We start from the raw sequence: 16,942 nt of genomic DNA, 5'->3' as shown, positions 1-16,942 counted from the left end.
TAAAAACTTTAAAATGCTCTAGTGCATATTTTCTGAGTGAATGAAGCATCTTTGAAATGTTAATTAGAACTAAAACAGTAAGAATAGAGAAAATTGTTAGAATATACCCAGCTTCCTGTATTTTTCAAATCACTTCCAAAGCACTTATGGAAGTGAGTTATTGTGAAAGGAAATGCATGGTTTAAATTTAACAGTATCAACTACATTGGTGTAGGTTATCACCTACCTATATTATACTATACCATCATTACTACATGGACAATGATTTACATATGGAAAATGAAAAAAAGTTAAAATATTCTTTTTTAGGAATGATGACTCAGTTAGTTGAAATTAGCGTGACTCAATAGAGTTTGTATTACTACAGGACCTGGATTTTAATCAATGTAAAATATTTTATCTTAACTTTATTCTCAGCAAACCTGTTTGTAAAAGAAGTTCACAGCAGGATAATAAATGGAAAAATAAAAGAATCAGGAGAGGGTGATGGAGAGAAAAGGAGAGGCATAAATAATGAAATACAGGGAAAAAAATATAAAAGATAAGAGATTTAATAAAATGAGACAGACTCAGCTAAGGGATTCCTTAGAGGAATGGGGCAACCCACTCAGAAGACAATTCTCTTTCAAGGTCCAGCTTAAAATATTTAATCAGCACAGGCAAAATTGAATGTCCTTTCAGTCTATATTTAGAATGCACATTGTTCAGTGAATCTCCATCTCTGGTGAAAGCAAAGACGACAGGTAAAATCAGCAGACATGAGGTTGAAGATTATCTCTAAAACCAGTCACAAACCCAGTCATTTTCTTCAGCATTGTTCCACAGTGGTGGAAACCAATTTGCACCCGTGGTCAGCTGAGGTGACCTCAGACAGCTATACTGGTAAATTACTGGTGAAAATCTTTCTTGGAAAAAACAAAACCAGCCTAACTATAGCATGTGTCCCGCGTCTGTCTTTCTGTATGTCCAAGACAGAGAAGAGAATACTGGTGACCAAAAACCTTAATGGAAACACACACATGTGAAGCAAAAGTATGAAATAAAACATAATAAGCAGGATAATGACACAAAGTAATAAAAATTAATAAAATGGGTCTTATAAGAACAATGAATACAAATATAATAACTATTAGATTATACAGTGTCTGAAGATACAGGTATAGAATTACTATATACTACATTTACTATCTATTGTCACCCTGTTTTCTGTGACAAAGTTCTTATTTTGAAAGAAGAAACACATTAGTCTAGAAGATAGATCATAATATTGAGGTAAAAATAATGAAAATTACTGTCATTTACATTAGTGACATAATGCGTTTGCCTTTACAGTACTTTAGGAAACATTTATATTTATTTTCATGTGTACAGTGCTTTCAGACTGGAAGAGGTCCTGTTATCATGTTGAAAAAAGAAAACAGAGTGCCCAGTTTAGTTTCAGCAGCTATCAAACTGATCTATGTAACAGGACCTCCAAGAAAATGAGCTAAAAAAGGAATTAAAACCATATTTAAAAGATATTCTTAGAGTTTTCCAGTACAATAAAAGGGAAATTTAATCATAAAATATAGGATTAAGTTCTGATCTATGGGTATTATGAGACTGCATTGATTAACTGAAGATATTTCATAAAGCTTTCACTAAGGAATTGAGACAATAAAATATGAATAAAATTAAATCTAAGTCAGCCTTGTTCACTTTAATAAATGCTTCAAGTCGAGGTATTAAGTAAAAGAAAGATGATGACACTGTTATTGCTGTTTCATCATGAACAAAGGCTTAATTTTTCTTGTTTCTGAAACTGCTTGAACTAATTTAAATAACATTGTATGCTACATACAAAAATATTATGCATGTGTCTTTTTTTTGTTATATTGAAAAACCCACAGATTAATCCATAATGGTATTGTAATAATTTTTTGTTTCAACTGCCAAACCAAAGTCTAAATTTCCTCATAATCATATTCTGATTTAATAAGTTAATCCTACAAACGTTTTCTACTTTTACAGAATACAGACTGAGACAAAAATAATTTTCAATTTTAATTTATATTTAGCACATCCAAATTAGTATTATTTTATAATTTCCATTAAATAATACGCTAGATCACATTGACCTGTTTTCCAGCTTCAGAAAAGATGTTGCCTTTCCACATGCTATAGCTGATCATTCTATCTAGAGAATATCTAGAGAAGTAACTGTATCAGTTTCTATTACGATATTTTTATGTATGTTTTCAAAGTCTCATGCAATGATTTTCCAGAGAGAACCTGTCTTCCTGTCAGCAACACCACACCAATCAATACAAATACATATGCTCCTGCATTTTCTATTTTGCCTCGTGAACTGACAGATTAAGTTGCCAGCTAAGTTCTTGACATGAAAATATTTCTACTGTAATATGCCAGAAAAAGTTAATTACTATAGGCAGTAAAAATAGAACTTCAACAGCAAAAGGTCAGTAGGAAGCTTTGCTTAAGAATTCTGCTAGAAGGAACTTGATTAAATATTGTGGTAAGTTTTAAAAGGTGGTATTTTGGCTGAGATCTGGTGTATGGGTCCCGAAGAATGTAATTCCATCATGGTCTCTCTCTAATATATGTTACTGTCAGGGTCTGCCACTGTTGCTTGACAGAGTGGCAAATCAGAATGTGTGGTGGTGTTTTTCAGGGGGGGGTGTTGGGTGTGTGTGTGTCTTTTGTGGAGATTGGGAAAAACTGTATGAGGGAGGCTGTTGCCAAGAAATAAAGAAATACATAGATGCAGGTCTACAGTAAAGAAAAAAATTTAGTTAGGCATAACTGAAAATGTGAAAGGGAGCCAGAAAGCTAGTGTGTACTCAGAACCTGACAGAGTTGCCACTTCTTTTTCTTGCTGATTTCAGTTTGAAGCAGTAGGTACTTCAAACAATATCTTTAAGCTAGGGAGCTTCAGACCAGGGAGATAAAAGACTGAATTAAAAAAAAATCAGAAACAGCAATCTGAGAATTTGGAACTGAACCTCCTTATTTAAAAGTAGTAGGAAGTGCTACTTGGGACAGAAGTGGTTGTAATGATTCATTCCACTACATGTGGTTATGCATGAGTGTGTCCTGGGAGGGCAGGTAAGCAATGCTAGTGTAGCTAAGCTACAGCTGGGTTAAGTGTGAACACTAGTGGGATGGAAGAAAGAAGCATTAGTTGGCCTAACTAACTTTATGTTTTAGAAAAGACATTTAATTTCCTCACTGCAAAAGTGTATCAGTGGTCATCCAAATATTATTATTTTATTAGAAATGTTACTTAATTAACTGAAAAAATGTGGAGCAACTCTTTCTTACAAAATATTAATGCTGTTTTCCATTAATAACTGCATAAATCTCAGTTTTCAAAAGTGCCTTTTATAGGTGATGTCTTCTCAATCAATGTTGCTAGACACCTCATTGTTAGCATATCATTGAGACTATTCTGAAGACAACAGCTTTGGATCAAAAATGCTGATCTCTCCCTATAAAAGAAGTGTACAGGAGCCTATAGAAGATAGCATGATTATTACAGCAAACTTTGGCAACTAAGTAGTATATGGCAGTTTAGAGCCTGGCAAGAACATATATATATGGTGGAGTGATTATTAATGAAAATGCTAGAGGTCAGAGTAAGGCATGTCTCTGATTTTTAATCCCTCCTTTCCCTTTAATACGTGGACTATAACTTAACCTCTTGTTTACTGTAACATCTCCTGAATTTCCTATATTTTTTTCATGGCCTAAATCTCTTCATCACCAATACCTAGCTTCATCCTTATTCTGAAAACACACTGGTAGAGTTTACTAATTTTAACTGCAAGGGCTTCTCGCAAGGATTATCACACTCTATATCTCTCAACTGTTGGTATTAGTTCTCCTGGAAAATCTCTTATTGATTTTTCTTTTATATAAACAAGAAACATAAGAATGGATGATCTTTAAGCTTCTTCATTTGCAAAGAAAGTGCCTATGACAGAGCTCAATCTGACTTAGCTGATGACTTGCAGTTGACTCATCTTCCTTTTCTCTCACAGTTGTTTGGCAAGTGACTATCTTTGGCTATGAGGCTGTCTTGGGATTTTTGCTAGTCTGCGCCAATTATATCAGACCCACAGTAAGTGTTGGTACACTGCAGTTTTAATATACCAAAGTTGGTGTTCAATGGGCTTTGTAGTGAAATGGATAAAGCGTTATGCTAGGGAGACAGTTTTGTGTGTATACTTATCAAGAACTGAGGATAACCAAGAAGATGACATTGCAAATTTAGTTCATATAGTATTTTTTCTGTGAAGAAAGGCAAATGGATATATGTTCTTTGCAGGAATGGGTATATGTAGATTATTGAATAGGTATAATTGAGCGTATATTTTAACTACATCTCTGTATCCAAATGTTTGTGCTGGAAATTAACACAAAGAGCTCTTTATTCTATGTAAATTATCTTTTAAATTGACTTTCCTATTTTTACCTTAAATACTAAAATAACCGATACATGTAGCAGTTAGATAATTTAAGCAGCTCTAGAAAGACAACAAAATTGTAATTGAGATGCCTTGCTAAACACAAATGACGCAGTGCAATTCCAACGTGCTTCTCCAGTAATTAATTCTATTTTTGTGGGAGTCATTTTGGACTGTTTAGAATCTATGAGAGACATGGGAGGGAAAAGTAGGTATCACCTATGTCTTCTGCCACCGTTCACAAACCCATCGCCTCTAATACTTTTGTGTTAAAAGTGATCATCTCCTGCACCTCCAAGATAGCATGCAGGTAGATGAGGCAGCTTTGCCTCTTTGTAGGCATCTGTCCTTCCTTGGAATTCTGAAGTCTGTGGCATTCTGGTGCTATAGTTGGACAGAAGAAAGGAGGAAGAAAGACCATCCCTCAGTTCTTTAGTTATGCACATTGATAGATTTCTTTCAGAATGCAAATTAGCTGACCAAGAAAAGATGCTATCTGAGCAGCCAAAGTGCTACTAGTTTACTGAGAGGAGGAAAACAGGAAGAATTACCCAGATCACAGAAATGTTATATGGATATGAGAAATGAAATATGGATATGAGAAAACACTTTAGGTGATCAGTCTGTCTGAGATGTATTCCATATATTCATTACCAGCCTGAGTCCTGTCTGATCTGGGACTGTTTCATCTCTTTTCTCATACCTTTCCACCCCTCATAAAGCCTCCTCTGCTCCTTTCTTCCATTTCTTGATGAATTCTGCCTTTTTCCAGACAATTGCATGTGCAAATTATTTTATTCTGAAAACCATTCTGTACGCCATTTGAGAATTTTCAGAAGGTGCTGTCACATATTCTTGTTCCCAGACAGAACAACATCTGATTGAAGTAGAACATGGTAAATTTAAGGGTGAAATCTTGTCCTCACTCAGCTGTATGGCAAATGACATTTACTTCAAGGGTCACATGGCTGCATCTAGACTAAACAACAGACTGTGCTATGTGTGGCAGCCTTCATCTCATCCTTATTCAGCTCAAATCTAAGGCACAAGGGAAAGCTGGGTCTGTTGTAACATTGCCTTTTGCATTGATAGAAGATGAGGATATGTGCAAGCTACTTAGGGAGGCCCCAGGGCTTGGAAGGCTGCATAAGTCCCTTGCTTTAGTAAATATTTAAACTGATGTACTCACCATGTTATATACAAAATCTGCTATCTTTGTAATATATCTTGCTAACATACACTCATTTCCTCCAGGACTGTAGCAGCGCAGATACATCTTTTTACTTAGAACCTTACAAGTTTCATGTACTTATTAAAAGGCTGGAATTTTGTCTTCTTTGAAGATCTAAATTTATGTATATTCCTCCTGCTTTACATGTACATAATATCCAGAAAAGGTCTGCTGTATACTTACTCTTGTGTTATTTCTTTCAGCTTTCAGTTCTGAAATCTCCTCCTCTTTTTCAAGCAGCTGTTCCCTGCATGCATTTAATTCTTTTGTCAGTGCAGCAAATTCCTGTGAAATAAAATTATATACTCAAGTTAATCAAGACCTAAGCACTAGAATAATCAAATCCATATGCATTCTAGAGTTTGAGGATTGAAATAATATTTAGAAATCATCAACACAAACTAAAATAGCATATGTAAGCATCAGCATCTACCAAAACAATTTAAGTCGAGACATATCTAATAAAAAGTGCCTATGGAAAACAGTAATTTAAGTTTGGAAACAAAAGAAGGTTCAAGATGACAGCAATATCCCCCATACGTAAACTGTCAGAACCACACGAGAAGAACAGAACTGGCCTATTTCATAGCAACAGAGACACTACTTTGCACACACAACGAAGTTCAACTCAATGTATCTGCTTAGTGAGTGTTGCCTCTCTGTAAGGCAGCTGTTGCAATATGGGAAAAAAAAACAAACAACTTAATGTATTCACTGATCAAAATCTATCTAATACCAGATTAACATAAGTAATATATGCATTGTGGAAAAAAATACTGTCATTATTTTCACTTTGAATTTAACTACTAAAAGTTATTTGCGCATTATAGTGAAAGGCTGTGATGTGTCAGAACAATAATCATGTTTGTTAGTTTGGAGTGATTTTCCTGGGAAATAACAACATAAAAAAACCTGGATTTTAAGTTGCTCCCGATGTTAAGTTTTACACATGCAACTAATAGGTTTTCTGAAAAACACATTCTTCAGTTGTCAAAATTCCTATTAAAATGTCTTAATTTTACCGTTGCTGTTAGTCTTCAACAATATACATAAATTTTTGTCTATACAAAGGGCAGTCACAGATTTGTCATTCAGCTCAATATTGAAAAGGTTTCACTCATATGTGTTTTCTTTTGACAGGCACAACATATACTAAACCATAGTGGTTAGTTTTATCCCTTACAGCAAAGAGATGCTACATGTCTCTAAAAACAGTGAGGTAAAGGTTTAAAAGCCTTTTAAATTTGTGATAATGTGTCACAAAAGAAAAGATGTCTTGATGAACAGCATTGCTGCTTACCAAAGATATATACATAGTTTAAAATGTTAATATTAGTTTGACTGCTTGACCCACAAGCAGCCAGTCGTTCTTAATTCCCCTCCTCCCCATCCCCTCCCCAAAAAAAAAAAAAAAAAAAAAGGGAGTTTAAGAAAAAAACATGTCCAGGTGGTTTATCTTATCAGCCAGTAGGATGAAGCTGAGACTAAATCTACTTATTTAAGACAAAAGCTAGCAATGGTCTCAAAAGGGTCTGGTTTGCTGCTTCCCCTCGAGTTGCTGAAAGCAGCCTTTATCTGAACTGAAGTGCTGTTCAATAGACATTTGGTAGGTATTCCTAGGCTCATTCTGCTTTAATCAAGTTTCTAAATAGTTAATGGTATATGGTGTTATCAATAATATAATAAAAAATATTCAAATAGATTTCAAGTGTATTCTGACAATGTGTAACTAGGGTTTTCTTTTTTCATTTATCAGCAGCTGAAACTGGATGCACAGTAAACCTTCATGAAAATTGCATGGTAGTAAGGAAAGTCTTGTTCTGATACCCCCAGTGGATTTTGTTTTAGGTATCAGCTGTTGATCACATGAACCATGTAGCGATGTTTTGTGTCATACCTCCTAATCAATATTTTAATTTTACAACCTAGTGGTCAAGATCTTGTAAGGCTATGCAGCATACTTTGATCTTAAACATAGCTTTTAAAGCCCTTAACATAGCTTTGAAAATGAGATTTAAATTTTAAACCTCCTCTCTCACTTTTCAAAAGATTCATTAAAACTCTGCCTGTACATCCTACTTTAGGATTCAGAAGCTGCCAGTCCAGCAGTGTTATTCTGTTCAGAATTTTGTTCAAAAAACTCCTGTCTTGTAGGTTATAACTAATGTTACATACCAAATGAAAATATCATATTTAATATAAAACCAATGATCTCAAGCCAGACTAAATCAAAATTTTTAAGCGCAAAAGCACACATACACACATATTTACACACATTTTTTTTCTTCATATTCCTCTAAGAGAAACTTTATAGCACTACAGGGTAGAAGTCTTGTTACTAATTTACATACAGTTTATAGACATGTATAAATATCCGTAATACTTTCAGAATCTCACAGAATAAATATTCTGTGCAATCTATGTAGGATGTTGTTGTTCTTTACATTTTCTCATTTCTTTGTATTGTTTCAATTGGAATTAAAATAGACATTTTGGATATGCCATATGGGTGACAGGTGGTGAAAAGGATAACGAGTATCATCTAGTGACTTCCAGTTCCTAACTACAGTAAGGCAAAGCAGTCTGATAACATGCTTTCATTGTTTTCCTTGGAAACAGAAAAAGATAGTGTTTATGAAAACGTACATTCTTTGCTATGTCAAGGCATGCCAGCTACCAGCAGTACAGTCCCTAATGCTTTGGTCAATAGAATCACAAATAATTAAGGAATGGAGTTCCTACTATTTTGCTGAGAAGCATGGAACTTATTCTCAGGGAAATTTTGTTTGGTCACCAGCTTTCATTTTCCCTTGCTTAAAAGCAAATCATTATTCAAAATTCTGCTCCCAGACAGTCCCGTTCCTAACACAGTGTCTTCTCACCCTTGAAATATCTTTATCTTATGTTCATAATAACTGTTAGTGTTCACTTCAGCTGAGCTACCTGCATCCAGTATTTTAGACCTTTTTACTTGAGTCACTGACACAGACCTTTCAGGCCTCTTAACTATTCAGGTGCTGCTGCTCTCGAAATTCCTCTGTGCTCTTGACATATCTACAGTACTAGCAATTGCAACAGCCATCTCCATACCTCTGGAGCTAAAGTGGCCAACTTTCATCTGAAGTACTAGAGACTGCTCAGTTGTCAAGAGCTTTGCCTTCTCTGGATTGAATGATGACAGAAAGAGGGTGGATTTTTTTCTTGGTCTTCATATCATAAGCATTTTACAGTTAAAGTCTCAAAGTAAAATTGAGTTTGCCCTAGAGCTTTACAAATTATCATTTCTGTCACATCTGCTTTGGTGAATTGATAACTAGGATAAAACCTCACAACAACTTGATTTTCAACTCATACTTCCAAAACTACAAGTAAACCTCATTTTAAATATACCCTTTTCATCCAAGGTATCCCTGAGACAGAACAATGTAAAGCTCCAGGGAATGTATCTCCTACATACTAGAAGCAAAGCAAAGCATAGCATATTTTTGTTTTATCCAGTTATGTAATAAATAACATGTGATGATATTGACCTCTGCTCATGCAATTCCCTCCCATATATACAAGGATCAAGGGAATACTGTCATCTGGGATTATTGTAGAGACTGCAGAAATCTTGCCTGGTCAGTCATACTTTGGGAGCCCTAAAATAGTATCTGTTGCATAACTAATATGATTTGACAAGCACAACTGCACCTTTAAAGCTTATGTAGAAGTTGTGTGGCTTAAAAGCTAATTAAGAACTGAAATGAGTTAAAACTATGAAAATTATTCAGTTGATTGCACTTTTTTTATACTGTACTATGACATCAGGACACTAACAAAATTCATTCATGATTTTGTTCAAAGAGCATCTGAATAAACATAATCTCAGAACCTATCTTATCTGCTGTTTCCCTTTTTTTCTTAATACTTGGGCTATAACACTGTCTGACTGAAAAACAGCTGACTTGGAATGACAGCTCTTCATTTATCCCATGTTTATCTTTGAAGAGAGGGCAGAAGCCTTTAAAACAAATTCAACAGAAACGTATAGCCACCAAAAGGACTGCTAGGTGTTACAAATAAAAAAACCTCAAGGCCTTCCCTTGGTGAAGCAGCTGAGATACAGCCAGAGCAGAGGCTGGAGGGTGCCCGCGACAGTGGTAAGCCATCGGGGCAGGCGGGCTGACAGCACTGCCAGATGTGTTGGCAGCAGGACTGTGCAGGGGACATACCACAGCTCTCTTACCATTAGAAAGGCCACAAGGTTTGATTTTTTACGACCAAAAACCACAGAAAATGTATATAATTAGTCTCCAAGCTGAGGGTATGCCACAGAAATGATGAGACCTCATAGCTGCAATGCTCAGCTGTTCAGCATCTGTACACAGTCCAGTACAACGTGAGTTGAAATGAAAATGCAGTCAATCAACATCCCCACAAAAAAATAACTACTGAAAGAAAGAAGACATTTTGTAAGACAAAAAGAAAAAAAAAAATCCATAAAATTCAGTTTCAGAGACACTGGGGAGATTCAGCTTCAAATCTCCTCCTCTGGATTTTCCATCTTTGAACCTCAGTTCATTTCAGGAATGAGTGAGTGAACTAATCTCTGCATGGAGAAAAAAATTGTAAAGCTTAATCTTTTTTTGTTTTACATTCAACACAAGCTATGTCAACTGATTTGCTTTCCCACAATTTTAGATGTAACTCATTTAATGTAGGAAATTACTATCTACTACAATGCCCTCAGAGTTTTAACTGTTCATTTCTCATGCTTTTTTTTTTTTAAAAAAAATGTGCCTTCTTTCTTTTCCTATTACTCCTTCTTTGGAGCACTTGATGGAAATTCTCCACTTTTAAATGACCTTTTAAATGCCCAAGGATTTATTTTAAAAATTTTGCCATTAACAGCACACAGATTTCAGCCTTGTTGACTCCTATTAACAAGACAAAACACTGCAAAATTCTGAATGTAATTCACTGTTTATCTTCTTACTACAGAAAAGACATAACAATAGTCCTTGATTCTAGATTAGGTTGAATGCAAGATTTAAGTATGTGGGTTTGGTGTCAGTCCTCTGAAATGTCTATTATTACATTTCTGCTCAAAATGAGAGTTCATTTGCACACAAGTTTTAGGTTGGAAAACATGTACCCTGAAATATTTTATTGTAACAAGACCCAGGTAAAGCAGGAAATCAATTCGGATCTCAGTACTAAAATTTTGGTCTCTTCATAGATAAAAAAAGTCATACTTTCAAAATTGTAGAACAGTCTCTGAATTAAGTCTCTTAAAAGTATTATCAGATCTATTTGCACTATGGTGCTGTTAGCATGGAGAGTTTTCTGTACTTCTCCACAAATAAATGTAAAGCAAAATTTATTGTTTCTTTTTTCCCCATTTTTATACAGTGGGATTTTTTTTTTTACACCTTCAAGAAAATTGTCCACTACTAGTAAATCTTATAATAAATAGTGTGATGTGAGTGGGCCACATTATTTGGAACTACTGAATCTCTAGTTTGAACTGAGTTTCACACCATGCTTTCATAGGTGTGATCTCAGCATTTCTTTACATTGCCACTAAACATGCTTCAAACTATCAAGGAATTACCAATGTTGGTTTGGGTTATTTATTGGTCTGCAAGACATCTAAAATGTGGAAAGTGTGATTAAATGTGACAATGTGAGAGTTCATTAATTCACAGAGAAATGAAGAGAATGAAAGTTCTGTTACCTAAGAGAGAGAACTAACTCAGTAACACAGTGGACTTGTGACCCCACACTCTATATTTTATTTTAAATTTTTATTTTCAGAAATGTGGGCAGTGACTGAAATTTTGAAATATGTAGACACACATAAGCACACAGTCGGTGCTTCTCGGAAGAAAGAAAAAACCTTTTTAGAAGCCCAGAACCCATGTTAACATCTACAATAATTGACAATCCCAATATATTCACCAAACAGAAAATTGGACAAATGAGGAATGGCTATACAGCTTTCCATCAAGAAGAAATTCCTTTTTAAATACTCAGTTGAATCTACACCGGATTTTGAACTAGGTCTTGCAAGTATTTACTGATTCAGGCATCCCTGTCTAGGTTGAAGAAATCATCTCAAACCAGTGTAGCGTCTCTGTGGATAGCCTCCTATTGTGAATGAATTATTTATCATTATAACTGTGGTCCCAAATTAAAAGAGATATAATTGTATTTTCTCACCAAAAAGAAAATCCCCCAAATTCTCTTTCAGTGTCTTATACAAAACAAAACAAAAAACCTTGCTTCTACAAATGACCCACCCACCCCCCCCCCCCCCCAAAAAAAAAAAAATAGAGAACTAAGGATTACAATAGGTAAAATTTCTATATCTGATTAAGGCCACTGAACATACTGAATGAATGTGGATATACATATTTTGGCTTAGCTTTGCAGCATATGTAACCTGACTTTTATATAAATGTCATCTAAATTCAACAGCTGTATCACGTTACTCCCAAGATTTACTAGAAGTACCAAAAGTATTCAAAATTGTATTTCAAAAGTCAACCAAAAAGAAACTTTAAATGTTTGTACACATGTTAGTCCGTGTGATGGTACTTCTCGATGGATTTAAAGGTAATGGGAAGAATGTATCACTGTCAGGACTTGTGTTGTCATCTGTCAAATTTTCCTGCTGTAATATACACTTGCCATATAATGATTAATTCCCAGAGATTTTTAAAGCCAAAGGAAATTTCCCCAGCGACAAGAGTATAATGACAATGGGTCAATTATTGGCAATGATCTTCTCACACAGGATTACTTCAGGAAGAAATCTGACACTACACACAGAAGACATGGACACAAGTATGCCATGATAGTTTTCTTAATAATACATGTGGGTTTAGAATCATTGTTAGAAAGTAGTCCAACAACAAACAATAACCCAAGTACAGCTCTCTCATCAGTACCAAACAGCCAAAGACAAACCTGTGTTCCATTATTTCCCAAATTAGCCTGCAAAATTGTGGTGTAAAAATCTAAGTTTTACACGACACCAGCTAAAAAGTACCCAGTTCACATTCTCGTTTTTTTTCAGAGTCAATTTCTTTAATGGAAAACTTCTGAATAAAGCATGCAATTTGCTGGTTTAGTGATGTTTTCCCACTCTGTTTTTAAATAATATAGATTTGGTGCTCTGTATTACCTGTTGTATACTGATCACTCTGATTTATGCTTTCTGAAGAATAATGTCCACCCAGTGGGTACTGGTCTGTTAAAACAAAGCTAAGTCTCACACTTATAGCAATAATGAAACAGAAGGATCAGGGGAAAAGGGCATGATAAAATCGACAACAGATTTTTACTTTTTTACCTAAAATTTTCTGTGCTCTGTGAGTCTTCAGATTATGATAACAGATGTGAGCTCACAAAAGCTTTAAAATAAATATCTCAAGCACAAGGCAGCAGATGCTAAAAATTCAACATTCCTTATTTATCATCCTTAGTATTAAACTATAAAGCTGAGATTTCAAAGTACTTCACAGCCTCCATCCCTAAAAAAGGTAAATTTCAAAGATTATAAAAGTATAGCCTACCTTTTAATATTTCTTTTATAATATAGCAAACCTAATTATACCAAACTAGAGTCATCCTCCCATATTTATGAACAAGAATGATATTAAAGTCTTCTTTTTCCCCTAAAAAACAGCAAATGGAAAATTTAAAATTCTCCTGTTTTGCATTTCATGTTAACTAGATTGGTTCAATTTGGAATAGATATCACAGTGAAGGACAGCATACTCTAACTCTGAAATTAACAACAGTTGTGTCTTCAGTGCTTTGCCCCTGACTGATAGAAACACAGAGGCACAGAGGATCTATAACCAAATTAAACAGCTGTCAGATTATTACTGAAATGAGATAAAACATCACTTAGATAAACATCTGTAAATATAATAAAGTGGAATTTGTATTGCAGGTGGATGACTTTTAAACAACTCATAATATTATAGATAGCATAGGATGAAACTGCAGACTGCCTTACAATGTGTTTTAATTAGCCATATTTCAGAATGTTCTACTAGACATACTGTACTCCATTTTGTAGAAGTATTACTCATGTAAGACACTGCAGCTGCACACTTTTCAGAAGGGGCATGGAAGTGGTGTTAGGTGGGGCTGCGATGATGTTTTCTTCAAACCATACTACTGAAGTATGGAAGGGAATCAGCTATATAATAAGGGAAATTGCACCGACAACTTTTTTTCCCATTTAATAATCAATGCCTTTGTTTTATAGATATTCATATTCTCTTCTAAAAGTACATAAATAATTTGCAGATATAGCTCTGTTGCAGAGTATATCATTATTTTCAAGTTATACTCTTTAAGATGTCCTGATTGATTAAATATCTTACTGGATCAAAACTGATGACAATTTGATGACAAAACCCCTCCACAGTTAGAAATGTATCATTTATCAATAAAGAGCAAAATATGGTCTAAACCAACAGACTACAACCATTTTTAAAAATAATTGTATAGAGAATGGGATCGATTTTATTCCAATTCATCAAAAGTCTATTTTTCCAGATATTTAAATATCAAATAGCTGAAATGGTCACAGCAGTAGCGTAAGTGAAGAATAGATTGCTATATTGTTTTACAAGATGACAATATCCCATTGCCAGCACAGTGTCTCATTTTATGCTTATCATCTTTCTTTTTTTTTTTCCACCAAAATTAAAACAAACACGAAGTTATAACAGGAATCATACTGGACAATATGCAAATTATTGAAGCATTTTACAGACTGTACGATGGCTTCAGCACATACACACATATATACAATTTTCATTATAAGGCAGATTGAGGTCAGTACATGGCCCTGAGAAATAACCTAAATTAAATCCTGACAGAGAGGATATATATGAAGGGTGACTGTAAGAAGCAACACATGCTTTACCAGTAAACACAATAGGCCTTGTCTTATAATGTTGGTGAGGAAAGTGCAGCTTATTTTGGTGCCAATTCCAGCTTAGAAGTCTGGTTGATTTTTACCATGCCTGACTCACTTTTCAAACTCTTTACTTCTTTAGCTTTGACTTTCTCCACGCAGTATATCCAGGCAAACTTGACAAAATACAGCATGACCTTTCCTTCTCCCTCATTTTGGAGGACACATACTGTTCTGACACTTGTCTCTTTCTCTTCTTCCTCAGCACTGTCTCTGGGTAAATTTTATTCATGATCACTCATTCAGTTATTAATAATAGGTCAACAAGTCTGCTGTTCTGATTCAGAATACATCCTTCCCCAGTAAAATATTTTTTTTCCTGTTTTCACAATTTAAAATAGTATACTAAATAACTGACATTAATGAATTTAATATTTTTAATACACTTATAAATTAAAAATATTTTTTCATCACTTTATAAAATCAAGTGAAAAGCATCTGATATTTTGGCTGTTTTCTACTCTTTTTTTTTTTCTTCATGAATTTGCTCAGTGTGTAAAGAATTACAGAAAAGGAGGACAGAGAAAATGTAAATGTGCTTAATTCTATTACTTTGAATAACAACACCCAAACTTCAGAATAGTATACATACTCAGTTCTAATAAAAAAATCAGTAAATTTAAGAAGTTGGGGGTTTTCTTCTTTTTCTCAAAAAAAAAAATGTTTCATACTAAACCCAGAAACAAATCTACTAGCTGACCCCATCCATCAACTGTTCTCTTCACATAAATTATATCAGACTTTTTTCTTGACAAATGCTGAGTGTTGCTTGATATTAGATATTTAGATTTTCTGTGTTGCATTTATCTCATGTAATTTGAAAAGTATGTTGTATTACAATCTGTATCCAAGCTGGTCACCCAAGAGCAGCAAAGGGGACTAAAGGTACTTTCAAGATGTGATAGCTATCTGTATCTATCATTCAGGATGTGATAGATGATTTAGATATCTCTTTTGAGTTGAAAAGAACGGCATGTTGGAATTCCTTATTTTTCTACATAAGGCTTCGATAAACGCAACTGGGGAAACTACCTCTTCTACACTACAGATGTCTGCTTCTGGTCTGATTGGTCCCAGCCTAACTAAAGCTTGTTTGAGAGAAGTAAATAAAATTCCCAACTTTAGCTATCAGGGACCGCTTTATACTTGGTATCACTGGTGGAAATCACTTCCCCCACCTCTCCCCCAAAAATAAAATTGTGGAAATAACAAATATAAATTGGTAGTAATTATCCCACTCTTCTAGGTGCTAGTATTTAACTGGAACATTATGGGGTAGTTTGTTTCTTGGGAAAGACAAGAAGAGAAGTGACTAGAGTCAGGATGAATACCAGGAGTTCTAATGAGAATTTAATGAAATGTAGGGGAGAGGGTGCCTGTAAGATGATTTAAAAAGGACAGATTGCTTTTTTCTAGAATAGAAGTTTAACTGCCGACAAAGTAATGTTGTTTCAATATGCAAAATATTGTTTGTTATTGTTGAAGAAAATGTATTTTGAATTAATAAATTTAAAGTGCTGAAGCTGCTAAATGGCGAAACCAGGCTTCATCCCTTGCGTAGCTCTAATCCAAGGCTGGTTTAAAACCTAGTCAAGTTAATCCGTAGGAGAATAGAAAAACAATAGATGATCAGTTTGTGTTCACAGGTGCTCTCAGAAATGCTCTTAGAAAAATTAGTATATGTGAATAGGAATTGCTTGTTCTAAGACTGAGTGTGCTTGAAGGACTGTGTGAGTTAAAGCAGCAGAAAGATCATGATCCAAAGAGGAGCTTGGAACCAAGGCAGAGACTGGAACAGAATAGATGAATCCACTGGGACAGCCAGGTGATGGATTTGCAGAACTGACAAGACTAAAGGAAACTTTTTAAAACTTCGGACATTGACTAATGATTTGATAAGTGTATATAAGCTGTGCTGTATCCCTTTGTTCTCTGCCACCCACTGAGTGGGTGGCCCAAACCTGAGCTGTGATTAAAGCAAGCCTAGAGGTACCCATGTCTGTGGGAATTTTTCCTTTAACAGTTATGACGACAAGAATGATTATTCTCTGCATGCACTGAGATTGCGGCATAAATAATTAGGTTAGATTGTAGTCAAAGCAGATCAGGGTGGTATTAGGACAGCCTTTTATAAGAATAGTTAAGCAACAAACCTGGTTATACAGTGACATGGTTTCAGTAACAATTCAGACAAATATCTGTGAATGTTTATTGTCTCAAGGAATGAAGATGGAACAAATAACATTTGGAAGACATTTCCAT

The 16,942-nt window shown here is 34.8% G+C and overlaps 1 protein-coding gene across 11 annotated transcripts in view; it reads right to left on the bottom strand.

The window, feature by feature from the left end:
• Positions 1-16,942, bottom strand: part of PPFIA2 (PTPRF interacting protein alpha 2) — a 352,109-nt gene that overhangs the window by 125,865 nt on the left and 209,302 nt on the right. For all 11 annotated transcript variants that reach the window (XM_056341426.1, XM_056341429.1, XM_056341434.1 and 8 more), the window contains one exon: positions 5,881-5,982. In XM_056341426.1, the coding sequence (XP_056197401.1) occupies positions 5,881-5,982 (102 nt within the window). The remainder of the gene's footprint in view (positions 1-5,880; positions 5,983-16,942) is intronic.

Source organism: Falco biarmicus, chromosome 5 (assembly GCF_023638135.1).
Source record: "Falco biarmicus isolate bFalBia1 chromosome 5, bFalBia1.pri, whole genome shotgun sequence".
Lineage (NCBI taxonomy): Eukaryota > Metazoa > Chordata > Aves > Falconiformes > Falconidae > Falco > Falco biarmicus.
Note: the sequence above shows the minus strand (reverse complement) of the source record. Positions and strands in the feature narration are given on the sequence as shown.